Raw genomic sequence first — 15,697 nt, 5'->3', positions numbered from 1 at the left:
GGGCTGCAGCGCTGTCCCAGCCCCTGCCCCTGCCCTGTCCTCCCTCTACCCCTGTGCTGCCCTGCCCTGCACCTCCCCTGCCCCATCCCTGTCCCTGTCCCCGTCCCTGCACCTGCCCCAGGCGCTGCTCCTTCCCGATGGGCGCAGCCGGGGCCGGCCGTGCTGGGGCAGGGCGCGTCGGGTCGGGTGTACGTGTGCATGTGTGAGTGCATGTGTGCGTGTGCGTGTGCGTGCGTGTGTGTGTGGGGGTGGGTGGGTGTGCATGTGTGTGCATGCGTGTGCGCGGGCAGCGCCGCGCCGCGCCGCCCCGTCCCGGCTAATCCCCGCGGAGCCCGAGCCGGAGCCGGAGCCGCGGCGCTGCCGCCCCGCCCGGGGCCGCCCCGCGGGAGGAGCCGCCGCGCCCCGGCCCCGGCGGCGGCGGGGGGCGCGGGCAGCGGGGCCGGCGGCAGCCGCGGGCGGCGGCGGCGGCGGCAGCGCGGGCGCCGGGCGCGGAGCCCGCGCCATGGGCGGGCGGCGCGGAGCGGCGGCGGCGGAGCGCAGGCGGCCGCGCCGCGGGTAGCGGCCCGCGCCCGGCACCCGCGGAGCCCCGGCATGAACTGAGGATGGCGAGCGCCCTGCGCCCGCGGCGGCCCCGGCGCCCGGCCCCGGGCGGTGGCGGGGGGCTGCTCTTCCTGCTGCTCTGCGCCGCGGCCGGCGTCCCCCGGAGCGGCCAGCAAGTGCTGCGCATCGGTGAGTGCCGCCGCGGGCCCCGCGCAGCGCCGCGCTGCTCCGCGCACCGCGGGCAGGTGCGCGCGGGCGGGCTCCCGCCGCGCCAGCGGCAGCCCCGGGCCCCGCGGGGCCCCGCGCAGCCCCGCGCAGCCCCACGCCGGGCACCGAAGCGGCCCGGGAACAACTTGGGAGCCGCGGAGGGGAGCGCGGGTGCCGCCGCCGAGCGGCTCCGCGGCCGCGGGTTTAGGACGGGCGTGAAACGGCCAAGCAGCCGCAGGGCCGGGAAGGCGGCGAAAGGGGGCTCAGCGGCCTTAAAAAGCGTGCCGAAAAGTAACGGGGTGTCTTCGGGGAGGGGGGGTGAGCGGGAGACAGGGGCTGCGGCACCCGCGGTGAGCCTCCCCCCGGCCTCCTTGTAGCCCTCGGGAAATGTTTGCCCTCCTCCGCACCCCTCGTGCAGCCCCGCTCTGGGGGGACGCTCCACAAGTGCCGTGCATACGCGTAGCCCCCGAAAACAGGACTTATTATTATTATTATTAGAAAATTCCGCACCGTGGAAACCGGGCTGAGTTCACAGGAAGCCTCTCTCCCTACAGTGGGTTTCTTGTGTCAGTCAAGTGAGACAGTGAATGCAAAGTATCAAAAGAGTTAGGGGTTAAGAAAAAGTATGGAAAAGATGTAGGCAGAATCTGCCACACTGCTGCTTCTTCGCCTGTCCGTCTTTCGCTTGAGAAATGCTGAACGTGAAGCAAAAAAGAGAAAATAAGACGTTTGTATGACTTGGGAAAATGTATTTGTAGAGGTGTATTCCTGGGCAAAGTAAAAGATTGATGCCTTTTGACCTGGCAAACATTAACCTCCCCTTCAGCTTTTTCTCACAGGAGTGCTCCCTTAAAAATTGAGAGAAGACTGTTCTTGTGCTTAGAGAGCAAGGGAACTGATCATTGATACATTTTAATAAATTAAATCGATCCCTCGAAGTGCTGAGCAAAGGCAAAAAAAAGCTGAAGGCACACAGCACCTTGCAGCTGAAAGTCTGCATATGCCTGAAACTCCCTGTACTCCGTGTGCATTTTTTTTTCTGATGGGATGCAGGTGAAGTTTGCTGTTAGCTCTGCTCACCACTACAGTGTGACGGTGCCCTGATCCGTGCGGAGGGGAATGCCTGTGCATGCCTACAAAGCCAGGGAAACGGGAAGCTTTGTGCTTTCACAGATCGCTGTGTTCAGGGCCAATGAAACTTGTGGAAGATAGTAAAACATGCTCACATAAGTTAGTCACATACTACAGTAGGATGCTGGGGAAATACGTGAGGCATTACTAGACAGCCTTAATTTGCTCAGTTTTAATGGAAGTAGCCTGCAAATAAAATAGGGCTATTTCAAGGTTTAAAGGGAAACATATTTGATTGACTGTAATGTGAATGCTTAGCTCCTGGGCTTTGCAGCTGGCATCAGCATTGCAGGGACACAGGCAGAGGTTTTGGGAGCACATTCCTCCTTCTGCCAACCTCCCCACCGCGTAACTTGCTTTGCTACTTACTTACCTTTGGTCTAGAGGTGCTCCTAGGCGATTGTCCACATTGTTTTCCCCAAAATGCTTTGCCTGGTTTGCAGACTGCTGCAAGATCTGTGTGTGGATCTCTCTAGTGGAGATTTGCTCCTTCAGTGCCTGTGACAATGGTACCCTAATACTGATTAGAGTCTGTTACTACTAAAGCAATATAAATCAATAGTAAGTATGGCAAACTATTCAGCTTTCAGTCACACTAAAAAACACACATCCAGAGAGATGCTGCTGGAGCGTAAGTGCTCCTTGTGTGTTGTATGGTTGTAAATGCATAAAATATTGAATGTATTCCTATTACTATAGTTATCCTGCCTCTAAAGTAATGATGTCATAAAATATTAATCCTTCACATCCATTAACAGCAGCAAGTTTCTCCGTGCAATCTGTCACTCTTAGAGGTGACAAACAGAAGTAATGGAAATAAATCCTCCAGCTCTCTTTGTGATAACATAATAAAATCATCTCAAAGCATTTCCGGCAGTGAAGAGAAATGCTGTCAAGCCATGAGATTTTCTTCCTCATGTTTTAGTTAATTAAGGAAAGGAAGGCACTGCTATACAATGGTGTGGCAGTTTGCATCTAAATTAATACACTGGTAGTTTGATTGCATTTTCCACTGTTGGGGAACTTTGGGATTTTTTTGGTTTTGTTGGCTTATAATATGAGTGAAAGGATTCTCATGCTGGTATTTAATTAGTTGAGAAAGAGCGATAGAATTTCTCAGCATCTAAGTAATGCTGAAGTCCTGTTTCTAGCCCTTTAAATAGGAAAATGAGTGACTACAGTATGACCAGTAAAACTAACTCATTAGAATGATAATAATGGATTTTGAGATAAGGCATAGTTTTCAGCTTCAGGTGATACAATACTTAAAATTCGATGTCTTACTGAATATTTCTTTCACGTTCACTTTAAGAAGCTTTTTCCTTGATATATGAAGTAGTGGAACTGTCCAAGGAAATATCATCTTTACACATAACCCACTCAACTGTATTATGTAAAGGTATATTTAAAGTTCATGAACCTAATATTTTTGATTTAATAGCAAGGAATTTCTAGTTTTTACACTGAGCCAGTCTAACCTTCTTACCTCTCCTGTACTACTTGTTTAAAATAAATGAACTCAAATAAGAGAAGACAGAAAATAAATTAAGAGAAGGAGGCACTAAGTTGTGGAAACAGCCACTGGAAACACAAAAGTGGCACAGAATTATTTATTTGTTGATAGTGAACTCTGAGCTTTCTCACTTCTTACTCCTTGCAGGGCGTTATAACTAGGGTATAAGTATATACTTCAGTGCTATTACATGATAATTCATAAATGGTGTTCATTTAAGCTATGCTCCAGGTTTGAACAATAGCTGAGAAACTACAGAAGTTTTTAACATATCACAGAAGTTAACTGAAAAGAGCAAGGCAATTTTCGACAAATTGAAAATTTGTCGAAATTGAAAATTTCGACAAATACTTGAAGGAATTTATACTTGGATGAAACTTGGAATTAATTTCTAAAATTAACAATTCCTTAAAATGAATAATTTTTAGATTCATAGAAATTGTGTTAGGCAATAAAACAGATACACTTCAGTTGATATCAGAAGTAATTTTCAGTAATGATTTATGTGTTTCTGTATTTAAATGGATTATTTAAATACAGGTTCATACTCTGCACTGATCTATTCCTTACGTATGTGAAATTCACAATGATTTAGTCAACTGTACTTTCAAAGATGCAGAATTAGCACTGTAATTTTTAACTCCAATTGAGAAATACAGCTTTAAAACAGATACACAAAAGACATTCTAAACTGCGAAACACATTTTCCTAATAAACTGGGATTTTCTATATATAGATTTAAAAACATCTGTGTGTATTTCACTAAATGGGGCTAGAGTTCTGAGGTTTTTCTGATATGATATTAATATTCTCACCCTTTAAAAATGATAAACACAGAAACTAATTTTGCTGCAAATTTATTACTTTTTGTCAACCCTTTTCAATATTTTTTTTGTGAAGACAATATGTTTGAACTTTGTAAGCGTGACATGGCAAAAACTCTTTGTATTTAGAAAGTCTGTAGCACGTGCGCATATTTTAAGAAATGTTATTTTTCCCAGGTATTTCTTACTAGGTGTCTGCAAGTTATTCTCTTCTGTAACGTTGTGGGAAGCAGGATTGTTCACCAGATCCCAAATATTCAGTGGTTCACCATTTCACTGTAATATAATTTGCTTAAAGTTCATCATTCTACATTCAACAGAAAACTATTTTGCTACAAGTATTTCTGAAGGACTGCTTCCACAATGTCCAGACATCAGTTTTCATGCACCTCTCCCTCCTCACTACATTAGACAGTACTGCACAAAGTGCAAGACGGCGCACCGTTTGGCTAACATGCTCTGAAGGGTTAGTCAGGTTACAAATACCTATAAAAGGCAGATGAAAAGTGCATTGCCAGCAGATCAGGAGGGCACTCTGGTAGGTCTATACTTGAGCAAGGGAAGGTCAGTGGCCCTCAGTGGCCTCAATGCGTACAGTGATCTCAGGGAAAACACTTGGCTGCACAATGATTTGTGGTGGTGTGCCCTAAGTTTCTAAAACCAAAACCCCATTGGGATTTCTTTGTGTTCTGCCGTTTAGGTTAGATGATGGAGAGAGGTGAATTACTTTGGCTTCTACGCCATTGTATTTCCAGGCTTTTATACCATGGAGGATATTTACTGTACTAGGTTGCTCCACTGGGGAATGTTAAAAAGCTGTGAAGCCAGTGCTCAGCTGATGTAAATCAGCATCCTTGTATTGAACTCAAGGGAGCTCTGGTGGTTTAAATTACCAAAAGAGCTGGCTGGACATACTTAATATATGACAGATATGAAACTTATGTAATTCCCGTGACTGATCTATCTTCTTACGCCAGGTAGAGTCAGAAAAGATCAGGTCCTACGCATCCTTTTGCCTTTCTTTTGTGCTGGTGAGTTCTCCGGAGCATTTCTGAAACCCATTGCAGAGGCTGAGTGATGATGGTCATTGAGCACGTGCAACTCACCGTTGTTTTGGTGACCCATTACGTCGTTGACTCTGACGTCTCAGTAAGAGCAGTGCTGGGTGACTGTGCTGTTGCAAAAACATCATTATTATCGGGATTGTGGAAAGTGCCACTTGGTATTTGAAAGAAATATAGTGGAGATGTTCACTTTGCAGAAAATTGGCGGCTTGTGTCCCTGTGTCAGAATATACCTGGATTCTAAATATCTGCTTTAGCATCAGATAGATGAACTGTAAATACACAGGATAGTCTTCAAGTACTGTGGTGTGATGATTAAGCAACAGGCAGCTAACTTCTCAGGGTGGTATTAACATAAAAACACTGAACATTAGTTGCTTCTGTGCTGGAACACTTGTCAGAAAACTTGATGGAGAAGAGCAAAGAAAAGATCCTGAGAATAGAAAATGAAAATGACATGAAACGAGGCTGAATTTGCCTAGCTTGGACCAGAGCTAGACAGTCTAGAAAGTACTGAGAGAGACAAAGAGCATTTAAAAAGTACAGTGTGAAGGTAGTATTACCCCTGTGTTTCACATCTGGGGAGGCATGTGGTTACCTGTAGCAAATTTCTTCTAGGTATCTCAGTCTAAGGTCAGGCTGGTTATAGGAAAATGTAATGGAAAACAAGTTAGGGCATTTATATCAGTCTCGTAATATTTTTGATTTGCTCTTAACTTATGCAAGGTGTATCTTAATGTGCTGCTGTGCAAAATATGCCCCCTTTTCTGCCGTGAGCTCAGTGTGGGCAGATAAATAGCATATTCTGCTGTGGTTCACCAAGGCTTCAAGAGTTTATGTAGCACATGTGCATCAAATCACACAGTGAAGATTTTGGTAGAATAAAGGATGAAATATTCAAACCAGTAAAATTGATGACATTTTTCTAAAAGATTAGAATTTTTCATCAAAGTTTTGCTTGTGCAAAATGACTGATACCTAGCCTAGTATTTCTTCAATTACTGGATTCATGCGCAGTATAATAATCACTGCAGGAAGAATAACTCATATAAACAAATGTTAAATTTCTTTGAATTCCCTTTCATGCTTGATAGTCTATATCTGTAGTGTTCAGGTGTGATCAGTTTTTCTAAAATTATCGCGTCTTTCCCATAACACCTAATTTCACATATTCAGGGGGCATTTGCTTCGGCATCCCTCTTGCTGTAACTGTAAGCTGCTCCATATGGCCCTATCTTCAGCTAACATTTTCTATTCAGTCAGCAAGTACAATCTCACTACTGTTTTTTCATTACAGTCTGTTTTGTATGTCCTGATCAGTAATAAAGCTTAAATCTTTTCCCCCTCGCAAGTATTTTAAACAATTGCCTCTAATCTTCTTTTCTCAGAAAGGCTTGATTTGACCAACTAGACCATAGATTGTACTGAAAAAAAAATCCTATCCCAGAACTGATTAGTTTTACTCCACAGCTTTGGATCTGCGACTCAGAAGCCAAGTTTGTCCTAGTTTTTGATCAGTGTTAGGTTTTAGTTTGTAATAATGAGTTTATGATTTTGGGAAAGCTTTACAGTGGGAATGTTATTACCCTTCCCTTTTGCTTTCTTTCTCTTTCCTGAAGGTAATACAGTATTATCTAGAAAATGATTGGCTTGCAAATGAATGATATATCTGAGTTCACTGAGCAAAATCATAATTCAGAATTAAAGCTATTGCATATACCAAATACACATTTTTCTTATTTGAACCAAAGGAATCAATGTTTGCTAGCACTCTTAGAATATCTTAATTTTTTCCCTCTGACAATTCAGAAGGTTCATTATATTGTCTTTAGAGCTTCGGTTGTATTTAAACTCTAAAGGAAAGTGACACAAACATTGGGAAGTGTGAATCAGTAATATGGTAAGACATTATTATAATTATATGTACGACAGTACAGACAAAGAGTTCGAAGTGGTGTCAAAAGCTCAGTTTTGAGCTTCCTTTCTTGGATCCATCAGGCTCCTTACAATTTTACCATCTATTTGTTTGTTCATTTGGGCTTTCAGATTGCAACACCTAAAGTTTAAAGGACAGTAAATTCTGTTGGTGTTGAAAGTGTTCCCACATTCTGCCATCAGATCTACACATGCAGACTTTGGCTATTTCAAGGAAAATCTTGTTTATAGCACATTGATTCTAGCTGGGGTTCAAGACCAGCTATCCTTCCATATTGCTCTGTGGTGTGGAGGTCCCAGTTAAATGCTGAGTAGGTGGAAGTGACAGTCACAGTGCAGAAATACCTCAAGAAATACCGAGCAGAAATTGTTTTGAGTGAGCAAGTGTGTGAAACTTACTGCTCTACCTAAATATAAAGGAGCAGCAAAACTTCCCACACCCGTTATGTCCAAGGAACACTACTGCTATAAATATTATAACAGATGCTGAGCCTTTGCTTTTGCTTTCAAATGGAGAAAGGACAGAACTCTCCCCAAATTTGGTGGTACACCGCTACAACCTTAAAGTCACTTCGATTTTGCGTGCCTTTCCCGTAGAAAAACAAACCTGTTTATTAAAAGAGCAGGAGTACTGAAGTTGAATAAGAACCATTTCCTGCACTATAAGTAATACAGGCTTTCCAGTTCTAAATGTTTTGAACATTAGAAGCAGCAAAAGACACCCATGTATTGTAGATCAAAGTATTTGAAAAAAAAAAACTATTTTAAGAAAACCAGCATTCGTTAGCTAAAAGAACAGAAGAAAAACATGTTTAAAGATATGAGTTTATTCCCCTCTTCCCTTGGGACAAGCAATGGAGTAGAGTCCTGTCAGGATGGGCATATGGCCCTTGCTGCTGCACGTTTCTATTGAAGATCACCTTCTCCCCTTCCCTCCCAGGGAGAGAGGTGACATTAATGTCCTCAGCATGCAAGTCAGATTCCCAGGTGAGTAATTAGGCCTGCCTAATCTGCCACTGCTGTTTCTGCCGTTAGTGGCAGTCTATATGTCAGCCTGTCATATCATAAGTATTACTTTAGCTGCTTATTTTTTTATATTATGTATCTTCTGTCTGAGAGCTTTGGTTTTCATGGTCCATGACAGCACACACTGAAGCCAGTAGATTTCTAACTGTTTTCTGACACCAAGTAGCAAGAGCTACCCATGCATCTGGGATTATAACTGTGTGTGTACACAGATAAATAAAAAATGTTGCCTTTCACTAAAATCTTTGTGTTGCTTCTATCTTTAGACCATTATAGCTACAGGTACAGAGAAGTGAAGTGTTTTACTGGCAAACTTAAGCCAACCTGCGGTGAGTCCAGGTCTCTTGAGTGTCATCGCCCAGACCTCTGTCCACAGTTTCACGCAGCTTTGACACTTTGTTCTATTTTGTATATTAGGTGAAGATTTGCATAGATCCCTGGGAACTGTGGTGCTAAGTACTGTTGCTACAGATGCCCAGGGTGTATCCAGCTAAACAGTTTATAAGTAGGAATGATAGGTAGTGTTTTGTGGCCTGAACTGTTCCCACCTGCTTGGAGCTTGCCCCTGGATATAGCTGTGCAAAGCAGACAAATGTGAAGATTTCTCCTGGTGCTGAAGAATTCTCCGAAGAAGTCCACTATGTGCCATCCTCTCCTGATTTGGGGAGCGGCCAAGTATTTGTTGCTGAGCTCAAGCTTAGCCAGAAAGCCCTCAGAGATCACTAGCATCCAGGGATCTTGGAACTCCCTGCACTGCTCAGACTTCCGTGGAAGGTCATTTCAGTGTGGTTTGCCACGTCCTCTTGGCCAACTTTACATTTGCTGAGCAGAGTGGAGTACTGCTGAAAATTGAGCCTGGAAAACCTTAGCAAGGGACAGATACCGTTAGGATACAGAAGAATTTCCAGGTTTCTTTTCCATTTTGGCACTTCCACAACCTACTCCACTGCAGAATACGTGTCTTCTGTAGTTATATATGTTTTGAATACAGAAACGCTTTTATGCCATTTCGTTATTTATGCCATTTTTGGAAGCATACTGTCTGCTTGGGCAAGATGGTTAAGTGTTTCCCTAAGCTGTAACTCCCAACCAAATATAGCAGCCCCAGTGAATTGGCCTCACTTGCTCCCTCACATAATGTTTGTTCCAACACCTCGTTTTTCCCTTTTTCTCCCTGCCACCAAGAAAAGATCTAAGCAGTAGCCAAAACGCTTTCACAGCATTTGAACCACATGAAGTGATGTACACTGTACTATCAAAAATGTTGAAGTCTTTATCAAATATTCAGGTGTCCTCATAAAATCTACAGCCATTCTAGCTAGGGCTTAAATCTAGATTCAGGAAATGGATGTCTCAGTGGTTACAAGCCTTTGCCTTCACTATCTTGGTCTCCTCCCTAACAAAGAAATGGAGAACTATAAATTAGATGCAGAGAGATGTTAACATCCAGGGGAAAAAAACAAAAACCCAACTTTTGCTTTGACAGAAATAACCCTTTCTCTGCTTACCTTCAAGAAAAATACAAGTGAAACCAAAGCCATTTTAATCCTCCTTCCTGCTATTCAAACTATTCTTTCCTAAATGTCTTCGGGGTGCTGTGCCAAAGCAGTCATTTTTATAAAGGCTATGAATGGGAAGCTCAGACTTGGTGGGACGTGAAAAGTAGTTTATGTGAAATAGCTACTTCATTTTCGAGGAAGAGCAAATTAATCTGCATTTCTCTGGAAGGGTCCCAAGAGATTAATCTCAAGACATCTGAGTCCATATCAAGCTTAGAGACTTCCCATCAGTAGTCAGCGGAGAGGAACCCAGGTTGCTGCAGCAACAGCATGACATATGTAAAACTCTATTTGATTATGTCAGTACCACAGAGAAAGCTGTTTAAAAGTTAGGTCAGGTTTTTTTAGCTGTGCGATACTTCTCCGTAGACTGTCAGTCACTGTCAAGTTGGTCAATGAGTTAAAATGCATGATGAATAACTTTAGCAATCTCATGCGGATAGCAAGTTAGCTGGCCACATAACATATATAGTAATGAGCTGCTGGAGAGCTATTAAAAGAAACTAATAATAAACCACACAAGAATCCTTCCCTGCAATTTGGAGACAAAAAAAAGTGTGCCACCTGACCAAAATATGTTCATGTTTTGTTTTTGAATGCTTTTACTCATCTTGAGGGAGTTCAGAAAAAGCATAGCAAATCCTTTAAAAATCAAGCAGGTGATGCTGATAGTTTATTAAAATACAGGGCGCAAGAAGGATATGCCAACTATATGACATGGAGTTGCTGCTGTACTATTTTCCCTTATGATTGTTCAAAACGTATTTCGATGATAAACAATGTTCATACTAAACAAAATTGCCTTGTTAATAGAATACTATATCTCCATTTTATTCATCTATATTTAAAATTTTTAAACTCAAAAGGCTGTTCTAAAAGAATACAGTAAATGAGTTGGAAATCCTGAAGAATAATGGATGTAGTCAGATAACAAAAAATGGGATTTTGAGGTTGTTTGGTCAAGATTAACTCAACATTTCCTAACCTCTAGAGTCTCACTTTATACTCTTGTATGCTTATATAGAAAGGTTTGGTGATAATTTTCTATTTTTGTGCAAGAAACAAGTAGAAAACCCAGGAATGTTCTTGAGATGCCTTGTTGGCACGTAAGGATCACTAGTGGTATGTCAGCTTTGTGGTGCTTGGCAGAGACCTGTGCTGCCCATCGCCACTGGAAGTTGCTGTTCTTTGCATGGACCAGGTCCTAGAGAAGAACGAGGTTTACTTCTCTTGGTGTCCTTCCACCAACAGGGGTTTGGTGATAGCGAGCTGGGAAACTGTGTATCCCCCTCATCCCTGGCCTGCTGTCCCCAATCCAGCCTTGTCCTCCTTCATTCAGCCTGCCAGTTCTCACTGTTGGCTCTGGCCCCATCAGACTGTGTTTCTGGTCGCTGCCTGAGCCCTGCCACTCCTGTGCTTTACTGCTTGGGCAGAGAAGTTGAGGGGCCAGCCGGCAGCAGAGCATGGACGCAGCGCTCTGCACTGGGTGCAATATCAGAGAAGGGATAAGGGCATTTGGCCAATTCTTTCAGCTCTGGGCAACATATGCTTCGTGCAAACAGATATGGCAGATATGTCCATTGACAGCTAGCCTCCACCGAATGTGTTTGCATTTCGCAACCTCAGGTTATTAAATGTTAAGTCCCTGCTCTAGTATGTGAAGGTGCTCTCAGTGAAAATGTTCTCAGTGAAATGGTTATCGAAATGTTTTTAAGCTGAGCCAGCAAGTGTATTTGTTATTCTCAGAAACAGCTAAAACCTCCTGTATTCAGTTTGGGGTGGATAGAGTAGTCTAAGTTCCAGGCTGTCTGGTTAGTGTCTAGGGAAACTGGAGGGGCAGTGGGGTAGGACAGGGGCCTGCAGCAGTGCTGTCCAGTGTGGCTGCTGCAGTCTGGACAGGGCTCGTAGGACAGAACTGTTCTTTGCCCAGCATTTTTACATAGTGAAATACTGAAATCTTTGTAGCAACATGCTGTTACCTTCGCTGGCGCTCTCTCTGCTTGAAATAAAACCATTAAAGATGGGCATTTGTTCTTTCTTGAAAAAGTTTCCATTTGTTTGTCTGCTAATGGCCAAGCAGTGCAGAATGGAGAAATGCAAGGTTTCCTGCTTCTCCATCTGGAAATGTATCTGCAAATGTCCCTCTAAGGACGCATAACACTTCTGTCTGTAACACACTTTCCGTGAGTCCTGTGGCAGAGATCCAGGCAGGCAGGGAGCTTGCTGCAAAGGAAAGCTTAGTATTCAGTGCGTATAAGCCTGCACGCAGGGGGACTCTGAAAAGAAACTATTTGGTTTGTGCCTGTGCTGGACTTCACTGGGGATGATTTGCTATTCTGTGATCTGCCGTTAGGTTGTCACAGCGGTGGTGTCGGCCCAACTTCGCGGCTCGCCCTCAGCTCGCTGAGCACACAACGCCGCACGGAGCTGAACGGAAGCCATCAAACATGAAGTTCAACGCGCGCGTGACTAAAGGTTTTGTCCACGATGCCAAAGGAGTCCGTGGCTGTAAAGAAGCCAAATTTCACTGCAGTTCAGTGCCGGTTGATTGCTTGTCTGCATAGGAACCTTTAAACTTCGCAGCTTTGCCCTCTCTGTTTTCTACATCCCCTCTCCCTGAGCACAGAGTTGTTCAGCTCACCCCAGCCACGCACTCTGGCATAAGATTCGATCTGCAGCCAAGCCCACTTTCAGGATTTCCATGTAAAATGATGTCTTTCTTCTTGCTATCTCTGATCCAACAACTTGTACACAAAAAGCTTTTTATTCTTCCGAAGCTGCTTGCTTTTAACTCTGCTAAACCACCCCAAAAACTTATCAGTGGGGTATTGCAGCTGAAGTCTAATATGAGTTGATGCTTTTCCAACCGTAGCTATCTTGAAAATTTTCATTTCACGTCCAAATTGTTTACTTATCTGCTAGAAACATATGTTAAGAGAAGTTAAGGTTCTGTTGCCCAAGGTGCATTTTAATACAGAGGGAGAACTGCTTCAGATATTTCACATTACATCTTTTAGCTTTATCTAGTGCTGTAAATTGTAAAGCTGCTCCATTGAACCAAGTGAAGATTATATTTTTGAGCACTGTTTTCTGAAGAATGCAGATTTTTCTCTTTGAAATGAACAATCTGACCTGCATCAGAGTGGCTCGCTGCACACTTTGCTGCCCAAGCCTTTCTGTTTAATATTAGGGTGTCAGACTGTTCCCTAGGGACCAAGTCCTGTCATTGATCCATGTACTGACATTAAAAAGCATCTGCAGATGGAGCAAATGTGGGATGTGCCCTGAACAGCAAGTGTTCCAAGTAACTGTAATCCTTATCCTGTCATCTTGAAATCAGAACTGGCATGAAGGCAAATCAGCAAGAAATATTTATCCTCTCATCTGCATAGACCTTCTCCTGTATATGCTCAATGTATGTATGATACACCAAAGTGTTTTCAAAAACAGATTGCCTGCAGTATCCAAGTGAAATACTTAGGGGCTGCTGCTTTACTTAGATGCCCGCCTCTGTCAGACTGAATTCCTGGCTTCCAGCCCTCTTCTCTCAGCTCTCCCAACGTGGGGAGATCTCATCCTTTCTTGTTTCCTTCTGTGCCGGACACAGACCTCTGGGAGGGAGATGAGTGGGTTCCTCCTCTAAAACAAAACTGTGACAATAGCACCAGGTGCTGCAAACAATTCTGTTGTCTCTGCACAAGAGGATGAATTTAGTCCTGTTCCCTCTTATGAACTGTGTCCCACGTATGCACGCACTTGCACAAAAGCCAGACATTGCAGCTGCCCCAAATGCTGCTTGCTCATAATTGCAAAATGTTTATCTGCGGGGCTGGAGGAATTTAATCCAACATGGGAAGAGCATCAGCCTCGGGGTTCCCTGTGGCCTCTGCTGCGTGCCTTCACTGGGGGAGGCGGAGGGGGAGACACGGTGGCATGGGACCCCTGTTCCCCCCCTATGGCAGCTGCGCTCCCCTTCTGGCAGGAGCAGCGCTTTAGGAGCAATAGCATCTCCTTTACATTAAAGAGAAGGGAGTGGTAGCAAGCACACCTTGCAGATGTGCCCGGGTGGGTGGGCCGAGGCTGCATCAGTCTTGCCAAATCCTCTACCAACAGAGCCACCCACTGACGTTCAGAATATGCCTCAACCTTCTTGGGAGTGTTGAAATTAGCACAATATCAGAGAAAGAAAAAAGAAATGTTTTCTACTAATTAGATCACTATATGCTTTGTGCCCTCTGGGTCTTTGCTTTAAATGGGAATGTTTCTGTGTGTAAGCAGATTACTTCTTCAGTGTTAATCAGGGTGTTTCATAGTTTATTTTACATAAGCAACAGTTAGTCCAGTTTTCTGTAATGCATTGAAATGCTTCTGCAGCACAATAGTGGCAAAGGGTGATGAGAGAAAGGATAATTATTCTTTACAAATGTAAAGCGTTTAATATGACAACTACTGTTTTAAGATCACTTACATACTAATTTATTTCTAGAAGTCAATAAGAAAAAGAGTGGTGAGATGCCACCTTTTTTCTTCCTTTTCCCACAGGTAATTTCAGGAAGCCATTGTATGAGTCTTAATTCTGAATATCGCTGTTAGTGCTAAATGGTTATTATGTGGTGTCAATAAACATGTGAATCTTGTTTCAGGGCAGCACTTTCCCTCTTTTCTTTGAGTAATTTCATCAGCGACAGTCTTGATCTGTTTTCTGGGTCACATGTTGTTTCACAAATGTCACCCCTAAGAAGAGAAAAGCTTTAGGGACAGTACTTTTTGGTTATTGAAACTGCTCCCAGAAGCACCCTCACCAGAAGCTGGCTTCCCTAAGAGGTGGGCTATTTCATAAGCATTTTCTTGCCATGAAATTTACCTCAGAATTGCCCATTTTTAGCATATTCTAAAACGAATAGTGAGGAATCATTTCTCTTCTGTAGTTTTCAGCTGATGCTGTAAAGGCTGCAGTTTTTGTTAGGTGGCAGACTGAGCTCTTCCGCTGTTTTAGTTTAGCTGTGCCTCTGCAGAGCAAGAGTTTTTTTTTTTTTTTTTAAATAATAATTTAAAGAACTAAGTTACTTCAGAATGCAGAACATTCTTGACTAGGAAACTAATTAATACTAGAATTCCTTGTTTTTGTATTTGCAACTCTGATTTTTGCTCTGATTTTTTTTATTACAATCCTTAGGATGATGCAATGAGTTACAGTATTCTGTTATGAAGTAATATGAATGTACAATTAAACTATAAAGCCTCTTCATTGAATGTTTGACCCATCATTCTAAATACATAGAAAAAATCTGAATGGAATATAATCACTACTCATACCAAATTGTCATTTTTGATATTTTGTTATCACTGCTGAATTAATCCATATTGCATAATTAACAAGCATCAAGGAAGCATTTTAAAAGGAATATTCAACATATTCAGTTGCTCATTTTAAAATATTCATACCCACAACTTTATTCCTTCATTACTCCCGTAAGTTAAAACAGACAGGCAGGATAAAAAAGATGACTGTCAGCCACACTTCTGATTTAACCCCTTGAAACTAATTAAGATGTTGATGCATAGTAAGTAGAGTAATGCTGACAAGCTCCTCAGAATATATCATACTTAAAATTGCTTCTTCCTTTTGGCAGGGGCCAGGCTGAAGGAAGCAGTTGCAGCCCTTTTGGAAGGCTCAAAGCTCAATCCTTCTTCCACAGTAGTCAATTTATCATAAACTTCATGGAGAACAAGTAAAGCCCAGTGACTGCACATACAGCTTCTCCAGGAAGTTTGATTTGGCGTTAGCTTTAAACTACCTAGTGTCAGCATATATAACTGCAGAAAGTCGTTGAAAACCAAGGCCTCAGTCATTTCTATGCGTTCTTGCAGAAAATCTTGGAGAAAACAGGGCACAAA

General features: G+C 43.1%; 1 protein-coding gene across 1 annotated transcript in view; it reads left to right on the top strand.

The window, feature by feature from the left end:
• The first annotated feature begins 602 nt into the window (after nt 1-602).
• The window catches only part of GRIK1 (glutamate ionotropic receptor kainate type subunit 1), a 164,689-nt gene continuing 149,594 nt past the window's right edge, over nt 603-15,697 (top strand). The window contains exon 1 of the mRNA XM_062573136.1: nt 603-729. Within this exon, the coding sequence (XP_062429120.1) occupies nt 603-729 (127 nt within the window). The remainder of the gene's footprint in view (nt 730-15,697) is intronic.

This window comes from Rhea pennata, chromosome 1 (genome assembly GCF_028389875.1).
Source record: "Rhea pennata isolate bPtePen1 chromosome 1, bPtePen1.pri, whole genome shotgun sequence".
Classification (NCBI taxonomy): Eukaryota; Metazoa; Chordata; class Aves; order Rheiformes; family Rheidae; genus Rhea; species Rhea pennata.
The sequence above is the reverse complement of the archived record's forward strand: the minus strand, read 5'-3'. Positions and strand labels throughout refer to the sequence as shown.